Source organism: Bactrocera neohumeralis, chromosome 3, assembly GCF_024586455.1.
Source record: "Bactrocera neohumeralis isolate Rockhampton chromosome 3, APGP_CSIRO_Bneo_wtdbg2-racon-allhic-juicebox.fasta_v2, whole genome shotgun sequence".
In the NCBI taxonomy this organism is placed as follows: Eukaryota; Metazoa; Arthropoda; class Insecta; order Diptera; family Tephritidae; genus Bactrocera; species Bactrocera neohumeralis.
Window position 1 is genome coordinate 48,381,465 of NC_065920.1, and position 15,074 is coordinate 48,396,538.

The following is a 15,074-nucleotide window of genomic DNA, read 5'->3' on the forward strand; positions in this document are numbered from 1 at the left end:
CAATTATTTTAAAAAATTTATAAAAACACGTTTAATTAATTAAAGAATACCCATATATTTGGTAATCAGATATGTGTATTAACTTTTGGTCTATATTATGGTAGACCCAACGCTGAGCGATATAAATACTCGAAATCTCGGATGTGGGGTGGAGCTTCATATACTGGCGCATCCGAGCTCATATCAGTCATATAGGGTTCTTTCAGTTTTTGGTTTAGAGGCGCTGATGTCTCCTCAGTGGGCGGAGTATCGTATGTAAGAAACGTATCTGGTAATTGGAGTGGAGTTTCCGCTGGTATATCCGTAGCCGGCATGACTTCTTTTAGCGACGATTCTGTGAAAAACTTTGATGATAAGACAGTGCTGCTCGAATTATTATTATTATCGATAATAATGGTTTCTGTGTTTGGAATAAACGTATTTGCCTCCAAAGATTTTACTTTTTCTTCCTTATCGTTTGATTGTGGAGACACACTTTGGATTTGTTTGCTCTTCTCGATGTTCTTTGACAAATCAACGAGTTCTACTTCGCTTCCTTTCGATTGTGCTTCCATATTGTCGTTAAAGTTATGGGTCCAAGGAGCTGTTTCTTTTACTACCGGTTTTTTATTCTTCAATTCGTTGTTCTTTTTGCTCGTTTCAACTGACTTGGCATCTTGTTGGTATTGATTTGGTGAACCTAAATACATTTTTGGATTTTTGCTCTTTTTCTTCGAGTTCAGTATGATAAATTGAATCTTCTTCTCCCCATCTGAAATCAGTTTTTCTTGTTTCTCCGTAACTGTTTGTTTTTGTATTTCTTCTGGGGGTGTCGTAGTCGCATCACTCTGCTTTTCCTCTGTCTGCTGCATTGCTGCCGCTTCATAACGCTTAAGGCTTTCGTAATAACCGGGCTGATCGGGTGTGATGATTTCTATCGGCTCATCGGCGTTTAAAATTTGGTATTGTGGCGTGCCCAGCTCATAGGTGATGGCATCACCCTGATGTATTTCATTGCGTAGGTCTTGCCATGGAAAGGACGCAGTGTCGTTGATGATATCATACTCAGCTTGGGTGAATGCTTTTTCGCCGTCTACACTTCCGTTGGCGCAACTAATTAAAAATACGGTTACAAAAATAACTGCTAATACATCTGGGCCCATCTTGCAACTGATGCGTCTGTTAGCAAACCATAAACAGTGAAATATTTTCAAAGTACCGTTTGGATGCAAACGTGTCAAACGGCACGAAATCGCAAAGAAGAAAGACAAACGTGCGTCAAGTGATGAAAACTAAAGATTTAGATGAAGCGCAAATCAAAAGATAAATTATGAACGTGTAGGGAGGGGCTAAGTTCAGCTGCATCCAAACATTTTTACGCACAAATTTCATTATGGAATAATGAAAACCATTATATGTAATATATGGGAGCTGGGATAGTTCATGGATCGATATCGCACATTTATGGCATTAAACGATAGTATATTCAATATTATACTTTCACTTATACTTTGCTAATATATCTTACATACTGACGGCTATATACAGTATAAAGCCAATCGGATGCTTGGAAAACCGTATATTAATTATATCGGAACAAGAGGAAGTATTGTCCTAATTTCATACATTTTATGAGTATAAACTGTTATTGGAAAGATATTTTTTTCTGAGCGTCATCATGAGGTAAAGAGTGATCCATTTCTGGGTTTCCTACTATTTTAAAGAAAAAAAAACGGAAACTTCAAATTTGATGGAGAATGTTTATTATCACTCGAAAGAACATTATTGGACATTTATTTTTTGAAGATTATTAATTTTGGCAGCGGCTACGTTTCAACGGTCCATCCGTTGAGTCCAATTTTCGATGACTCGTTCGAGCATTTTGACTGATAACTGGCGAATCACACGCTTGATATTTTGCTCCAATTTCACTTTTAGGCACCAAGCAGTCGGTTATTATGGCACAATAACGGTCGCAAACCTAACCAAACCGTTTTTTTTTTTCTGAATGAAATGACAGCCTTTGAATATCTTCAGATTGCTCCTCGTCCTAAATGAAGCAATTTTGTTTACATACTCGCTGAGTCAGAAATGGGCCTCTTGGCTGAATAAAATTTGGCTCGAAAACGTTGGATCTTCTCGGAACTTTACAAGAGCCCATAGAGCGAAGCGATGTTGCTTGGGAAGGTCGAGCGCATTCAGTTCTTGCACAAGCTGTATTTTGCACGCTTTCAATTTAAGATCTCAACGTAAAATGTGCCAAGTCGTCAGTTCGAGTTGTTGCGAACGGCGCCGAATCGATTCTCCACGGTCTTCGTGTACAGTTCAAAACAATACTGAACAAAAATAACATGACAGCTTAATACGACTCACGCGAGATCTGTCGAAAAAAGGCTATTGAAACAAGTAAGGCAGGGCTAAGTTCGGGTGCAACTTGCAAGAATCAAAACCAGGAAAATACTTTAAGGTATAAAACCAATCATATAGAGTAAAAGTCAGCCGGATGTTCGAAAATCCTAATATTAGTTATATAGGGGCTAGGCCAAGTTTTCGCTCAAATTTATCTATTTTAGACACAAAGATACACTGTTATGAGTAAAACACGCTCTCTCATTTTAATTAGGATAACTCACATATTGGCCGATATATGGGGTACAAAGTCAACCGGAAGTTCGAAAATCTTTATATTAAGTATATGGGGGCTAAGCGAAGTATTGGTCCGATTCAACCCATTTTTACATACAGACATACCATTGTCAGTGAAGTACCAACACTTTTTTCTGCAAAAAGTACCAACACTGAATTTCAATTATATATCTTAGATATTGATCGATATTTTCTAATAAAAGTCAGGGGTACCGGAGTCTAAACATTTGGCACCTAAGGGCTTGAACAGTTTTTGTTTAATTTGAACAATTTTTGGTCATAAGGTCAGACTATTTTATATTAATTGCTTCTTGATTTGCGTACTGGAAACTTGAACGAAACAAATGGAATTTAAAGTTGTGTTATATGGGAAGTAGGCGGGGTTATTGTCCGATTTCGTGGCTATTGTCCCATTTCACAACGTGAAATTTATCGAAATCGGTCAGTCGGGTCCCGAGATATGGGATTTCATCAAAAAATAGGCGATGCCACGCCCATCATCCAATTTTCACACCGGCTCCCATAAGGCTTTCTCATACTGTCCCGTTTTAGTTTTTCTGCAAAAAGTTAACTAGATGAAGCTACGAAGACAACTTTTCGCCCGTTATTTGAATGAGTCGAATGCCAAAATTTTGAAGCCCTCCATTGCTTAAAATTAGCTTCGTTTTCCTTTAACTTTGAATGCAGCTTTTTGGCTTTTTCTTTTAGAATTAAAGTACTTACTGTTCAGTTCTTATTTCGCTTACGGATAAACAACGATAAAGAGCTTTCTTCATTTTGGGCAGCTCAGAGGAAAGCAGTGTTTTTTTCCAAGCCCCGAAAATGTGTTGTTTACGCATTTTAAAATCACTTGTATTTTTGCTTTAATGCCAAAAATTTTGGATTTAGAAACATTATATTTCTTCGCCAATAACAGGACTCGTTTTTACGTACAAAATCTAATATGAAACGCTTTAAGCAAATCCAAACTTGCCACTGAAATTTGTACAGGAAACGTAATTTACTATTACTAATCGCTAAATTCAAAAGTATTTAAGATCGATGCAAAATACTTTCAAGCATTGAAACGTTTTTTGTTCATGTTTTAGAGCTTTCTTGCCTTGCCATATGCACTGGGCTTAAGGGGGTATTCTAGTCTAGAATTTTGAAAAAAATCGATTTTGTTTTGCATATTCTTAAAGACTGAACCTTTAAGAATATATTCCCCAAAGGACTTTTTAAAATTTTTTTTTTTAATTTTTTTTTCTATTATTTACCGACTTATAGCTATTTTAGTGACGCAGCGTGCAAACCGGCTGCAGTTAGACTCAAATCTTTAATCGCGTTTTTCTCGAAAATACTATTTTCAACACTTCTGACATGATTTCTCAAGTTCTAATGAACCGATTAACTTGAAATTTGGTGTGGACCTTCTTTATGTATCTCTCTATGGTTGGAACTAGGACTATTAAAAAATTTTGACTTTTACTATTTTTAAAAAATTTTGATCTTTTCCAAAAAACGGGCAAAAAATTCAAGCAGTCGCCATTTACTGAAATTTTTTTCTTTTTCAGATCACCCAAAGTGTTGAAATCGTGTCAGGAAGGGCGCACCCTTATTTTCCACCCCCGCCACGCCACCACGCCGCAATTAATCAAATTATTACAAATTTTTTTTTTTTTTTTTTTGTATTCTTAAAATCTCAATAAATATCTGATAAAAAATTGGATAGTAAAAATGTTCTTAGTTTTTTTTTTTATTGGACTTTAAAAAATGCCGTTAAATAGCATTTCTAGACAAGAATACCCCCTTAACATACATATACGTATATAATAAGTAAGTTGTCTGGGCCCTTGAAGAGTTATATAACGATTTCGACAATTTTTGGGCGTAATATGAACTGCCTTAGAGAACTATTTTTGTTTGATTTGTATACTATACAGTGAAGGAATCAGAAGGAATTTAAAAGTTTGTTATATGGGAAGAAGGCGTGGTTGTCAATGTGGCAATGTTTAGATAACCTCACAGACCAAATTTGGTTGAAGTAGTTCGTGAGCTATATGATTTTACGGTCATTGTCTAATTTTTACACCTGTTCCAATAAATCTCTTCTCTACCATCTTGGTCATGATTCAGGCAGGGTTCGCACTTTTTGTAGTTTTCACCAAACATAACCATTATATGGGAGTAGGCGTTGCTATTATCTGATTTTACAAAATTTTCACAGTATATGAAGAGTAAAGCGTTTCTTCGCAGCATTTTTGTTTGATTTTGTTTGAAGGGTGTGTACCTTAAACTATTTATTGGGTGGGGATACGCCTACTTTTAAATAATTTTTAGCTCAAAAGTGTCCTTTGTCCCCTGCATGAAATAACAGTTTTTTATTTTAATCAATTGCTTATTGCGAAGTTTTGTGGCCGTTGATTACCTACTAACATGCGTTTCATTAAAATAAAAAATTAATATTTTTCAAAAGTTATATTTTTTTATACAAAGCAGTTTCCTTGTGCTTCGATGCAGCGTTTAGTCCGGTCAATTAGCATTTGAAATGAGTGTTTAAGGTCATTTTCGGAATGCTCTTCCACGCCTTCTTCCAAAAAGAGAATATCGGTCGTCGCCATAGCTGAAATGTCCTGAAACCAGTGTTCTTTCATGGGCAAATGAAGTTTTCCAAAAAGGTAAAAATCACAGGGTGCCAGATCAGGTGAGTAGGGTGAGTGATTATGGTTGGACAAGCGTCGACCGATGACACGCGCCAGGACCCTGCCTCACGGTATTGTGGTCGAGCACGACGAATGCGTGACAAAAGACGCTTCATAACACCAAGGTAAAACACAGCATTAATCGTTTGGCCAGGTAGGACGAACTCTCGGTGTACAATACCCTCGGAATCGTAAAAACAAATCAGCATTGTCTTTATTATTGACTTCTGAAGACGACCGACTTCTGACAAGATCGATCCATTTCTAAAGCGGATGGTTACTGGTGATCGAAATTGGGACATTTACGATAATGTCAAGCGAGAACGGTCGTGGGCGAATCGAGGTGAGGATTGATGGTCAGGAAGGTTTTGCTGTGCGTTTAATGGAAATGGCAGGCAATCATCATGAGTTGCAAGTTACTACCTATTTTGGTGGTGAAAAGATAGATAAAGCGACTATCTTAGTAACGTTTTCTATTGAATAAAGCGCCTGGATTACAGTGTATATCGGAGACGCTATTTCTGCTGTGGAGCAGAGTATCGGAGAAAGCTCGCATTAGTGCTCGGACTCGACATACGGCCACAATTGCTTTAAAAAGTGATCTCAACTGAGGTTTATTCGAGCCAGCCGAGACGGTCACTTGCCTCGAATCATTTTTAAAACATTTTAGCAATCCCTTATTTTTATAATAAAGCTAAATTCTTAGCACGGCTTTATATTTTTTCTTGAAACGAACGTGTAACGAACATAAAATTGATTACTCACAGAATTTTTGCCATTGTGTCATATGCAAAAATGCAAAAGTACTCATGTAAAAATTATACAACACATGTTATTTATCGTTGATTTGTATGTTTCTGTCAAAATTAGAATTCCGTTAGCAAAAATCTGTAATTTATATTTTGTGTTGAAATCTTGCGTCGATGTTTATCCTTATCAGTATATCTCACATTTCCGAACTTCATTAGCAAAAATCGTGCAAGTAAATATGCAAATAACTGAATGTTTTCTGCTAGAAATAAACAAGCCCATATACATACATACATACATACATACTTACAAACAGATATACTCGCATGCAAATGCGTAAGAGTATTTGGAGACAAGTTTCGTCAGCTTCTACGCAGAATTGGCGACGCCAAACAGGCGTTTCAAGTTGAAATTGGAGCAAGTAGGATTTAAATTTCCAACGCATAGGCAGCACTGGTCAACAAATTTATTTTCACTTCTGCATGGTTAGTTATTGATTGATTTTATTTAATAAATGCCTTAAAATGTATCGAGAATTTTTTGAGATTCTCCACGTTTCTGTAGGATATTTGACAGGCCATGTTCTCTAACTTTGACCACGAACTTTAGTCAAATGGATTCAAATCTGAACTTCCAGACGATCATTAATATGCTGCTACAAAACCAGAAAGATTGCTTTAAAGTCACTGTTTTGTGGTTTCAACCTCATATGTTGGAGCAGAATATGGCTGAAAGATCCAAGATCTTCAACGAAGAGAGTACTTAAATTGGGTTACCATGCCTTCTAAAATATCTTGCTGTTACACTTTTGTCCAGTTTAAACCCCTTTTTCACAGACACATATGAAAAGATTTTAATCGGTCACTGCATACGGCACTTATATGCCATATAGTATCATTCGAAAGACCATTCTTTCTCATTTATTTTTTGAAGATTACCTCTTTCAAATGTTGGCCATGGCTACGTCTCAGATAGTCCATCCATTCAGTCCAATTTTCGACGACTCGTCCGAGCATTTCGACTGGTAACTGGCGAATAACACGCGTGCTGCTTTCGAAGCGTTGTTCTCATAGACCAGTAGTTGTTCTCCCACAGGAAAAAGTCTAACAGTGTAATATCACACATTCTCATAGACATTATTTTTCAAAAAATATGGACCGATGATTCCACCAGCCCACAAACCACGCCAGAAAGTTGTGTGTTTCTGAATGAAATGGCAGCGTTTGAATCTCTTTAGCTTACTCCTCGTCCTAAATGAGGCAATTTTGCTTGTTTACATACCCGTTGAGCCAGAAATGGGCCTCATCGCTGAACAAAATTTGGCCCGAAAACGCCCTATCTTCTTAGAACTTTTGAAGAGTCCATAGAGCGAAGCAATTTCGCTTGAGAAGGTCGAGCAGCTTCAATACTTGCACAAGTTGTATTTTGTACGCTTTCAATTCAAGATCTCGACGTAAAATGCGCCAAGTCATACCATACGTCAGAGTCCGAGTTGCTGCGAACAGCGCCGAATCGACTCTCCACGGTCTTCGTGTGTGCTCTCAGCTACGGTTGCTATATTTTCTTCACTGTGTGCTGAACGTGGTCTATTCGGTCGAATATCAACCAATAATAAATGCTGAACCTCAAAATGGATAATGGTGTTGCGAATAGTTCCAATCAGTAGGCTGATTATTTTGACCACATGTTGAGCGAAGCGCGCAAAACACATTCTTTACAAAACGTGAATTTTTCTAATAAAGTTGAACGTCTTGTAAACGTTGTTCAGGGTAAGTCTTTTCATGACAAAATGCAAAACAGTTCCTCTACTTGGATCACCATTTACAAAAGTTCGATCGAAACAATTTTGCAGCGCCCTGAGATAATAATCCAAATTTGCCAAATTTTGTGAAAGTATGTTATCAAATCCAAAAAAAAAATATTTGATACAAGAACTTGAATTGGTAGTTCAGTTTCTATGGTACATAGCTATATGCCATAGTTGACCGTATCTAAGAGGGTTGTAGTGATGGCTTGGATAAAAATGTAATATATACAGATATAACCTATAATTTTCGTGACGATAACTTGCCACATAAAAAGTTGTTCATACAAGGATTTAATTGGATCGGTCAGTTTGTATGGCAGCTGTATGGTATAGTTGTCCGTTATCGTCGATTATAGCAAATGACTAGCTACTTGGTGAAAAAGCACATTTATAAAATTTCAGGACGATATCACAAAAACTGAAGGACTAATTCACGTATTTACAATCGACTCTGCTCAACACGCTGATCATTTATAAGCATATGTATAGCGTCACTTTTTTCTGGATTCCTTCTCCCATGCATGCATTGTAAACTTTGTAACAGAATTTATGGCATGGCTAAGTATTTTGGTTCAAAGAATTCTTTAGTTTGAAAATATTGTGCTGACCAGTACAAAAAGACTATACGCAGGTAAGAAAAAGCACAGCAAAATAGATCATTGCAGCGACACGCGCCAACCGCAAAGAAAAAATGCCAAAAAAATATCGGTACCTAGACGAGAGATAAACAAATGGGCATGCGTATCGATGAACAAAACAAGATTTCTGCTAAATCTACTAAGAGTATATTGAAAAGATACCCGAAAGTGTTATGAAAATACTTGCAGTTAAAAGAAAAAATATTTGAAATGCACTGTAAAGAAATTAAAAGAATTAAAAATTTTAAAATGACCAACAAGTAGGACTTATTTTTGTAACACTGTAAATGCTAAATAAGATATGAGAGCGATATTTTTAACGGTAAGGCGTTGGGTGGTGGTTTTGAGGCACATATAGACATACATGTAGTAGGCATTTGCATACACTCGATATTGGTTAATATTGTAGTGATACTGTAGCAAATTGTTGTTGTGGGACCGAAACTAGCACTTGTGCCACCACAGCGCAACTGCTGCGGCAGAAATTTCCAAGCTAACGGACATCAGCGGTCACACAATATAAAAGTTGGCGGCTAATTGATCAGAATCATAGTACAGCACAGGAGTTCCACGAGTACAAGTCGATACACCACAGTACAGTAGTACGAAAAAGTCAGTGTACAGCAGCTTAGCTTAAAAGTGAAATCCTTCGAAAACACATACAAAATGTTCACTGTACGTGCCACGTGTAATTATAGATTATTAAAATATTTAATTTGGCTAATATGTACATATCCTTTTACAGTTATTCGGTCTATTCATCATCGGTTTGGGTGCTACTACCGCCATCGAATTGGGACATGCACCACTGTTGCTCAAGCCGGCGCTAGTCAAGACCGTCGAAGTCGAGGCACCAGCTCACTATGAGTTCTCCTATTCGGTGCGCGATGATCACACCGGTGACATTAAGAGCCAAACGGAATCCCGCAAAGGCGATGTTGTGCAAGGACAATATTCATTAGTCGATGCTGATGGCTATCTACGCACCGTTGACTATACATCTGATGCCCACAATGGCTTCAATGCGTTAGTGCGTCGTGATCCGCTCGGTCAAAAGGTGGTTAAGGCTATTGCACCAGTAGCCAAAGTACTCGCACCTATTGCCATTGCACCGAAATTACCATTGCTCTCCTTGGGTCTGCAGAGTAAGTACTGAGCATAGACAATGGCAATGAAGCGATTTCGTACGAATAGCAGCATAGTTGGTTGAACGAGCAGTTGAATCAGCACATTGTCACACAACCAAATCATTGAGAAATCATTAAGCAATGCATCATCTTTTTTAAACAAATCGACTCTACGGGTAGTTTACATTTAAACATATATATACCATACATGTATAAACGTAATATCTAGATTTTTTTAAGTTCACTACATTCTGAATACTCACGCGTCAACCACGAAACACTACATACAAATACACAAGCAATTTTAAGTTGAATACTTTTTTTATTTGAAAACACCACCGCTGCAATATTCAAGCAATCATTGGCGACTCCTGTAGGTACACTAAGCGTGCCACACCGGGCACGTGACCCTTCTGGTCAGCACTAACCTTTCGGCTCAACACGTTACACTCTTACATTCACATATAACATGTTAGCACAGTTTTTGATTTTTTTTTACGTTCGTTGTCACGTCTTGAGAATCGTCCGTTTGCGCTCCTGTTTCTGCGATATATTGAGTTACTGGTGTCGCAGCATCATCGGCAGTGTTTTCGTTTTTCATTTTAGTTCATTTCATTATTCTAACATTTATGAAACACAGCTTTGTTTAAATTGCCATAACACTTGTATAACTCACTCAACGGTAAAGCTATTGTATGTTAATTTGTTATAAATATGTTTACACATAAAATTATTTGCAATTTGCTGTATAGAAAGCACTTTATGCATTTTCAAATAAAACTAGAATGCGATTATAAAAAAAAGTCGTTTTTATCTCCGAGAGGGTTTAAAGATTTTTGACTTGACGAAAAGTCTTTTCTTGTCTTAGAATGCTAACTTTAACTAAAATGTTGTCAAAATTGTATGGCTTTTATCCAAACATTCCGATGTTCTCGATACACTTAATCTTTCTTGATAAGCAAATCTGGTCCAGAAACAAGTGTACCCAACTAAATGTGCGAGTGCCCACAAATTAACGCAAAGCAGCCTCTTGAACTGAATATTCAACTGCGAATTGCTACTTAATCACAACATAATCAATCCATTTCTGAAGCCGGTGGCTACTGTTGATGAAAAGTGAGCTACTTACGACATCGTCAACCAAAAAAAAAAAATCATAACTAAATCGCTGTGAGTTCGCCCAAACGGATGTCAAGTCTCGACTAATTAAAACTGGCTTGAGGCCCCTAACACTTGGTGACAGGAAGTTGGAGTAGTCTAAAGAGGTCAAACTCATCGGCCCACATTAGAGTCAACCTAATGGTGGAATAGGCACGTGGAATTAACACTGTCCAGAATCACCAAGGAACTCATGATATGCAGACGTCTAGTCGGCAGACCTTGGGACTGCAAGTTAGATATCATCTGGTGGCTATTGTCACTTATGGAACAGTTAATTCGGAATCTTCGGTAGGCCTTTCACTTTCGAAGCTGCAAAGACTCGCGCGGGCAGGATACCATGCTGCTTATGGCGGTAGAGGGTTTGGCAAAGGGAAAATAATGTTGTCTCAACAAATGAAGGTCTTAGGGACAGACACACCACTGGCTCTTTTTCCAAGAGACGGCATTACGCAGAGGGTAAACATCATAAAGAAGTTTAGAGTTATTCTCGGCGGTAAGGCGGAGTGGAGTGATTCCACGCTCAACCTACTACTGAGGAGCAGCCCTATCCAGTGGTACACAGACGGCTCGAAAACACCGTAAGGCATTGGAGCAGGCGTTGTGAGACCTCATACCAAACTATCCATACCAATGATATGTTCTCTGAGCATCTTTCAAGCATAAGTCTTTACTAAAAGTCAGAGTGCAGAAATCAATCTCCTTCGCAACTATCGTAACCAACGTATCGCTCAGTGATAGTCAAGTGGCACTAAAAGCGCTCTCAACTTATGAGGTCAAATCGCTATTAGTGGGGGAGTGTATAGGCAAGCTGAGCCACCTATCAGTTTACAACCGTGTACACCTGAACTGGGTACCGGGGCATAAAAGGCTTCCAGGATGATCGGGCCAGAACCATGCATTGCGGTGAGGCCCCACACCTTAAAGGAGTTGCTCCACACGGAGGAGAGAGTGGGTAGAGAACGGCACTGACAGCAGGCAACTGAAATGCGCCACGCCAAGTTACTATTGGGAGATTACAACCTGGCAAGAAACACTAGTCCAACATGGGCATAGTCTCATACACAAACTGCCGATTTTGCGACATGGAACAGGAAACTCCAGAAAACTTGATTCCAGATTACCCAGCGGGCTCAAGGCCCTAGAACTTATCTATGTCGACAGGGATCACCTCAGCCGCACCGAGCAAGCTCCTGGAATTATTCAGAGTGCTGGACCTTTGTGACTATATGTGATATGGGAGAGGGCACAATAGACCATAGGTCGCAGTGCAAAACCTCAATTACTTTCTATTCTCTCCATTCACACCAATACTATCAACAATTGGACCATCTTAAGGAAACAATCGATCCGAAGCGGCCATCTTTGACCAATAGAAAAGAAGCTCTTAGAGCTTTGTTTGGGAGGTTAGTATGCATTCACAATATATCTTCAATATATATGTGTCTGCAACTACTTATCTCTAGAGACTATTTTCTTGAAGCATCACGAACTCGAACACGAGATCGAAATATTAAAATTTGTATGTAATGAAGAATGTCTTGAAACGTTAGACAAGGTATGTAACCTCACAGTGTGTGAGCCTATCAATTAGTATCCAGGCAGAACAACTACCACAGTGGCGAGAAGAATATTAAAAGCTTGTAATTCAAAGATCATCTTGCGATCCTTTCAGGACAAAAAGGAGGTTGTGCCTCGCAAGGCTTCATTGTTGACCAGTGCTTGGTGAATCACGAGAGATCCGTGGATTCAATGCTATAGCGCAAGAGGACAGCGGGGTATTCAATCGTTCCCAAACTCATAAAATTGTGGTAAGATTGCGGTATAACAAGTTCATTGGCTTTGCATTTTACAGCGATTCCAAAAGGGGTTTGTTGGTAATGATAGAGAGATCAAACACTTCTTGTCACATCTTGAACGCACTGTCAGGTCTACCATGAGATATAATTCTCACCTCTCTGAAGTTTGCTACACTTTGAAGCAGTGTATTTACTGCTACTTCAGAATGTCCCTGCTTAGAACCTATGCACCTGCGAGCTATTTGTAGAACTATGGCATTGATGGCCATTGTTGATGTTATTCTTAGTGCACCACAGATTCCAATGAGGGCCTCTTTCCGTTTCCACGACAGTCGCGTCTAAGTAATCTGAACGGACATGAATTTTTATCCAGCCAAGGACTGTCAACTCGGCACCATTCCTCGAAATTACTTCAAAAAAGCTTTCTGCCGCTGCAACAACAATAACAAAATTGTTCTGTAAACACGTTCCAGCTGCTTAACGAGGCTACAACCGAATTAAGTCTTAGGAGAGTGTAAGGTAACATCTCACATTGGATTCCACAAACAGACGCAAGCATTTTTATTAGATAGATAGATAGTGTTATGAGGTAATGCACCGCGACCTAGGGTCTATTGTGCCCTCTCCTATATCACATGTCTTCCCAGAGTCCCAGCAGTCTGAATAGTTCCAGGAGTTTGCCGGGCGCTACTGAGGTGATGTGATCCCTGCTGATATAAATGGAATCCAGGGCCTTAAGCCTTTTTCCACAGACTGCTGTGCAATCCAGGATTAGGTGTGCTGGAGTTTCCTGTTCCAGGTCGCAGAACCGGCAGTTAGCACAGGAGACTATGCCCATGTTGGACAAGTGTTTCCTGAGCCTGCAGTGCCCTGTGCAGATCGCGACGAGGAGACGGCATTCTTATTAATAACAACTCAATTTGCATAAATAATTTCATTTATTTTTGAATGTTTGTGAAATGGTATGTGTAGTATGTACATATGTGGAGTATGTATGTATGTTATTATAAGAGTATGTGTATAAAGGGTCGTCCACATTACATGTCTTCAACACTCTGTTAGTTTTTGCCCAACATGTTATCTGGACAACTTTAAATTCTGCTATATATGATTCAATATGTATGTATGTATGTATGTACATGCGTGTATGTAAGTGTATGTGTGTTAGGATCAATGCATATGTTTTACAGAACTGTCGATATAAATAAAATGCATGGATATGTAAGAATGAATATATATGTATGTAGGTGTATATGTCACTACTACTTTTCTGCTGGCAAACTTTTAATGACGATGTAAGGGCAGCTGGCGGATAACTGGCACTTCCCGATGCACTTGAGCGGTGAAGCCCAACAATGGATCGGCATTATATTCCACAACACGACGCTGGCCATCAGGTTCAATAAGCGAGTAACGGCCGGTTACATAATCGCCATGACGATGCTCGAACTGATCCTTAACATCGCCGGTGTGGGTGTCGTGCACGGAATAGTGGAATTCATACTGCGGTGGGCTGTTTTCCTCCAATTCGATGGGAATGGGTATACCATGCCCAATGAGGCCTGCGCTGGTGCTGGCGAAGTAGCTGACGGCGAGCAAAGTGAGTGCGTACTGCAAAGGTGAGCAAAGAATTGTTAGATATAAGTTTTTTTTTTATTATAAAGGAGGCTGTTGCTTACGAAGGCCTTCATGTTGTTTGAGTCTTTTGTTTAATTAATCACTGTGGCTTGAGTACTACTGCTGCTGCTACTTCAATTGTCTCGCTATGTTTAATGCTGTTTGCCCACATTGATGTAGCTTTTATACTCACTTGCACGAAGTCGGCCATATGAATATGATACGCATGCGCACGTTGAAGACATCTTCCGCCCAACACTGGTAGCATAGCCATGGGTCGCCCTTTGTGTTGTACCTCACATTGTTGTTGCTGTCCTATTGAGCTGTATTCAACGCGCTGTCGCGTAATTGTCACCGGATCCAACAGCCGGTCGGTTCTCCTGCAGTGCTTTTTGATTGAGTAATATGGCGAAAATTAAAATAAAAAATTTAATATCAAATATAAGACAAATAAAAAGCCAAATAAATGTTAACTTTGTAGTAATATGTTTTTCGGCATTCACTTACTTACAGCGGTGGCCATTGAAATATGACCAGGTAATGGGTAGGTAACACACTTTGTCACTCGTCACTTTCTTGGACATCATTGCTCACTTAGACAACTTGAAGCGAACACGGTCATGATCGTGGGGAGCTGGCGCATATAGTAGTCAAGACAGGATTGACGGTCAGAAAGAATCATATACTACAAACTGCTCATCTGCGGCTCAACTTTTCATTCGGCCCAGTACTGTCAACAATTCGACCATCGGAAGGAAACAATCGCCTATAAGCGGCCAATAGGATAGAATTTGTGTTTCATCAGGACAACTTCAGGCCACTCACATCGATACTGACTTGCCCGAAGCTTAGGTAGATTTGTTGGGACATTC

General features: G+C 39.0%; 3 protein-coding genes across 3 annotated transcripts; 1 reads left to right on the forward strand and 2 right to left on the reverse strand.

Moving 5' to 3' along the window:
• Positions 1-85: 85 nt before the first annotated feature.
• Positions 86-1,142, reverse strand: LOC126753692 (uncharacterized). Its single transcript, XM_050465368.1, has one exon. The coding sequence runs from the start codon at positions 1,140-1,142 to the stop codon at positions 96-98; it is 1,047 nt and encodes a 348-aa protein (XP_050321325.1). The 3' UTR covers positions 86-95.
• A 7,926-nt stretch (positions 1,143-9,068) lies between these two features.
• Positions 9,069-10,379, forward strand: LOC126752705 (cuticle protein). Its single transcript, XM_050463680.1, has 2 exons — positions 9,069-9,176; positions 9,247-10,379. The coding sequence occupies exons 1-2, from the start codon at positions 9,168-9,170 to the stop codon at positions 9,655-9,657; spliced, it is 420 nt and encodes a 139-aa protein (XP_050319637.1). The 5' UTR covers positions 9,069-9,167; the 3' UTR covers positions 9,658-10,379.
• A 3,125-nt stretch (positions 10,380-13,504) lies between these two features.
• LOC126752709 (cuticle protein 8) lies at positions 13,505-14,585 on the reverse strand. Its single transcript, XM_050463686.1, has 2 exons — positions 14,265-14,585; positions 13,505-14,196 (listed from the first exon to the last, which is right to left on the reverse strand). The coding sequence occupies exons 1-2, from the start codon at positions 14,274-14,276 to the stop codon at positions 13,870-13,872; spliced, it is 339 nt and encodes a 112-aa protein (XP_050319643.1). The 5' UTR covers positions 14,277-14,585; the 3' UTR covers positions 13,505-13,869.
• Positions 14,586-15,074: the final 489 nt, after the last annotated feature.

Coding starts and splice junctions, on each gene's coding strand:
- LOC126753692 (XM_050465368.1), bottom strand. CDS start 1,142: ATGGGCCCAGATGTATTAGCAGTTATTTTTGTAACCGTATTTTTAATT.